We start from the raw sequence: 3,629 nt of genomic DNA, 5'->3' as shown, positions 1-3,629 counted from the left end.
TGTAGTTGGTTTGAGCGGTTGTGATTTAGTGAGCTGGTATTTTTTCGGTAATTTTACATTGCATTTCACCATTTGTAATCATGGTGAGCTTGTGTTTGTGCAGGTTGCACAAACTCCAGCCTGTCAGGGCATCGAGTCCACAGTTTCCCTCACGAGAAAAGGACCGGAGCTAGCGTTGGTTCCTGGGTGCATTGTGCATCCACCTCCCTGCAGCACATACTCCGTCTCCACAGCTTTATCAAGAAACCGTATTACATCTCTCTCCCCCCCTTCGCTGCTCTCTCTCTCTCCCCTCCGGTACACGGCACCGTAAGACCTAGGGTGGAGTTGCATTAGGTAACGCTGTTCTGGCTGTACTGCTCCAGCCGTCTCCTTTGTGTTTGTTTGTTTCCCCCTGTCTGTGTTGTTTGTGTGTGCGTGGTGGCTGTCACTCCTGGCTCCCGGCTCAACCTCCACTCACCTGCTGCTATCAGCTGTGCACCCTCTCCGACTACACACCTGCTTTCCATCAAGCCATTTACAAATCTAGTGTATTCATCATTTTCCTACACATTTATTCACTGGTGTCTCTAACCTGCAAGTTGCTCTTTAAGGCAAAGGAACAAAGGAGCTTCAGCATGTTTTCAATGTAGTGTACATGCTCATGGGACTTACTGTTTAGTTGGTTGATTTTGGTCTTGGCTCCCATGAAGACCTTTTTAGTCTTTTCCTCTTTGTCAGCTATCTGCTTTTTGAGCTGCTCCTCTCTGGCCTTGCTTTCAGACATCTGCAGGGGAACAACAAACAACTCAAACTGCTACTCCGACATGATCAAAGGTATACTACAACCCCAATATGAAATGCAAAAAAACCAATAATATAAATTGTGATTTATGAAGTACCTCTTGTCTGAGTTTTGCAAGCTCCTCTTGTTGGGCATGGTTAGCGTCAGTAACAACGTTAGCATCACTGGCCTGGATGGACGGGGAACTCTGGTTCTGGCAGGCCTGCGTTGCTCGGTTAGCTTTGTTAGCTTCAGTTAGCTGCTCCTGCAGACGCTTGTTGTCGGCTTCACGCTCTTCAAACATCTGACAAAAAAGGGACAATTAGTAATGAGACATTTTAAAAAATAGAGACCCGGTTGCAGGTGAATTGGATATGAAGGAAAGGAAATAACTTGGGTTGGCAAAAAAGTAGGGAAGGATGAGGAAAATGGATTAAGGGAGAAACACTTGTGAATAAAAGATACAGATTCATTGGTTGCACTGATGAATTGTAATGAAAAATCAATTGATTGAAAAAGGACTAAATGCCAACCATTAGAGGTAAACTCTGGCTAACTAATGACGTTGAACCCTTACTAAAGTTGCTCCATACTTCTATCAAGTAGATTAATCCAATGACTTCGTACTCTCTTTGAATAATACAGATGTATCACCACTAGTGGTAGTGCTGTTTCTAGAAGAAAAAGGTTTTCCAAACCTTCTGCAGGCTGTCCAGGCGGCCCTGAATCTCAGTCACCTGTTACGAGGTAAGCACACTTGTTAGTAAGTATTGAAAATAATCCTCAGCATGATCCTTTTGGGAAGAAACTGACCTTTTATGTTACAGAAATCAAACAGTTTGAATTAAAAAGGTATTATGACTTAAATATGTTCTCAGTAAGTGTACAAGAAAGAAAGGCTGAACCTGGTTTTTATCACAGGACAAATATTAAAGTAAGGAAGTAAACTTTTAATAATACATTTATAGTCAGGGGTGCACATAAGTGGTAAGCAGGTACGCATGCGCGGCAACAATCTGAAATGCGTACCGTCACTTGTGTCAAAAAGAGCATTTGTGTACCGACATACATGTGAAGCTTTTCCAGAATGCGGTTAGATCACCGGACGACAGAGTCGGTCTCCGTGTGCACAGACAGGGCTGCTGTTAACGTCGGTCTGTACAGCAGCACTGCGCTAAAACAGCTGATCACAACGTTCACACGCTCTGTGGTCACGAAGCTCTGCAATCCACTACCACCCCCCCCCGTTGACATTCGCGATACAGGGGGCTTCATACTCCACTAGCACCCCCCACCCCCCCGCTGATATTCGCGATACAGAGGGCTTCATGGGAACTTTGAGGGGAGCCAGAAGTTGGAGTACCAAACACTGACTCCAGGTACTCATCTGAGTACCTCACTGAGAAAGTTGTGTGCACCTCTGTTTATAGTCAATATTTAGCATTGTGACGCAAAATGTTATGTTTGTCCTGGTGACAATAATTGTAAATGCAGTTTTTTTTTTAGGAAAGACTCGTTCTTGAGCACCTCAAAAAATGCCTCCTATACTGTGTGTAACAGTATTCTTAATGTTTTCTAAATGTTAGTACGTATTGTAAGGCGCTTTAGTAGTCAAACAATAAATGAAGATATCAAGAAAAAGAAGGCTCCTAACCTTGCTCTCTGATTGGCTGAGAGCAGTCTTGAGGTTGCTGACTTCCTGGTTGTGGCTCTGTTGACTGCTCTGATTGGTCTGCTGTAGCTCCTTCTGATTGAGCAGGTTCTGCTGAAGGGCCTCTTTAGCCTGCTGGAGCTCCCTCTGGATCTGCTGGATCTGGTTCTGCCGGGCCTGAGACTGAGACTGAGCTGCTTTCAACTGGTTCTGGAACTTTAAAGTCAAAGTTAGTCAGGTGGCTCTTTTGTCAAGTGGATTTATTTTGGTTCTTGGGTTATAGAGACATTCATCTCTGCCAGGTGCTGCTGTGATCTTGGCAGTTCTTCTTACCTGCTGGCTATGGGTCTTGGCTTGCTGAAGCTCTTTCTGACTCTGGGTCAGCTGGTTCTGATTCTGCTGCTGTTGAGTCTGGATCTGGGACAACTGGGACTGGACCTATAGAAGTAAAGAGATGACAACTTACCCTGTGAGTCCTGCCTTTCTAATGTGTTCTACAAACCCCAATTCCAATGAAGTTGGGACGTTGTGTAAAATGTGAATCAAAACAGAATACAATGATTTGCAAATACTACCAAAATTAAATTGAATACCCTACAAAGGGAAGATATGCAATGTTGAAACAATATTCACTCATTTTGACATTGCCCCGGCTGAAATATGCTACAGCATTACTACGTCTAAAACTGTTCCAATACAAATATTTGGTATATCAATATTTTAATAAGGTAGGACACTGGTTAATAATGTTGTAGCGTGTTCAAGTAACCAAGGGATAAAGTAGTTATCAAATAAGTATAAGATGTGCACAGTTATATGATACGTTTTACAGTTATGTAATGCACTGTTGTTGGGGGGAGAGACCGCCCCTTCCATGTGAGTGTGTGTGTACGGCTGGCATGAGGCGCGCATGATGGGACGAGTTGTGTTCGTATGTGGAAGTCATACTCAGTGCGGTGAACGCTGGCTTTATTGCTACTGTATTCGTAGCACCGCACGCAATAGCTGGGACTGTGTACTGACGTCAGTAAAAATGGTTTGCTCCGCCGAGCGCAAATGTCAAACTCCGCCTATGAGGTGAATCGGTTCATTTTAGGGGTGCACCGAATGGGAAATTCTTGGCCGAAACCGATACCGAAAATAGGAAACAGTTGGCCGAAAACCGAATGCCGAAAATGATTAATAGAAATATATATATATATATATATATATATA

At 43.6% G+C, this 3,629-nt stretch overlaps 1 protein-coding gene across 1 annotated transcript; it reads right to left on the bottom strand.

Annotated features, from left to right (window-relative positions):
- Positions 1-574: 574 nt before the first annotated feature.
- LOC104944598 (nucleoprotein TPR-like) lies at positions 575-2,852 on the bottom strand (the record flags this gene model as incomplete). The annotated part of the gene is made up of 5 exons (XM_010770157.1): positions 575-766; positions 882-1,067; positions 1,462-1,500; positions 2,418-2,630; positions 2,748-2,852. Coding segments are annotated over 5 exons (735 nt in total), but the record flags the coding sequence as incomplete, so codon positions are not given.
- Between the last annotated feature and the right edge of the window lie 777 nt (positions 2,853-3,629).

The sequence above is a fragment of the Notothenia coriiceps genome, unplaced genomic scaffold, assembly GCF_000735185.1.
Source record: "Notothenia coriiceps isolate Sejong01 unplaced genomic scaffold, NC01 NC01_scaffold00008458, whole genome shotgun sequence".
NCBI classification, from domain to species: domain Eukaryota; kingdom Metazoa; phylum Chordata; class Actinopteri; order Perciformes; family Nototheniidae; genus Notothenia; species Notothenia coriiceps.
Note: the sequence above shows the minus strand (reverse complement) of the source record. Positions and strands in the feature narration are given on the sequence as shown.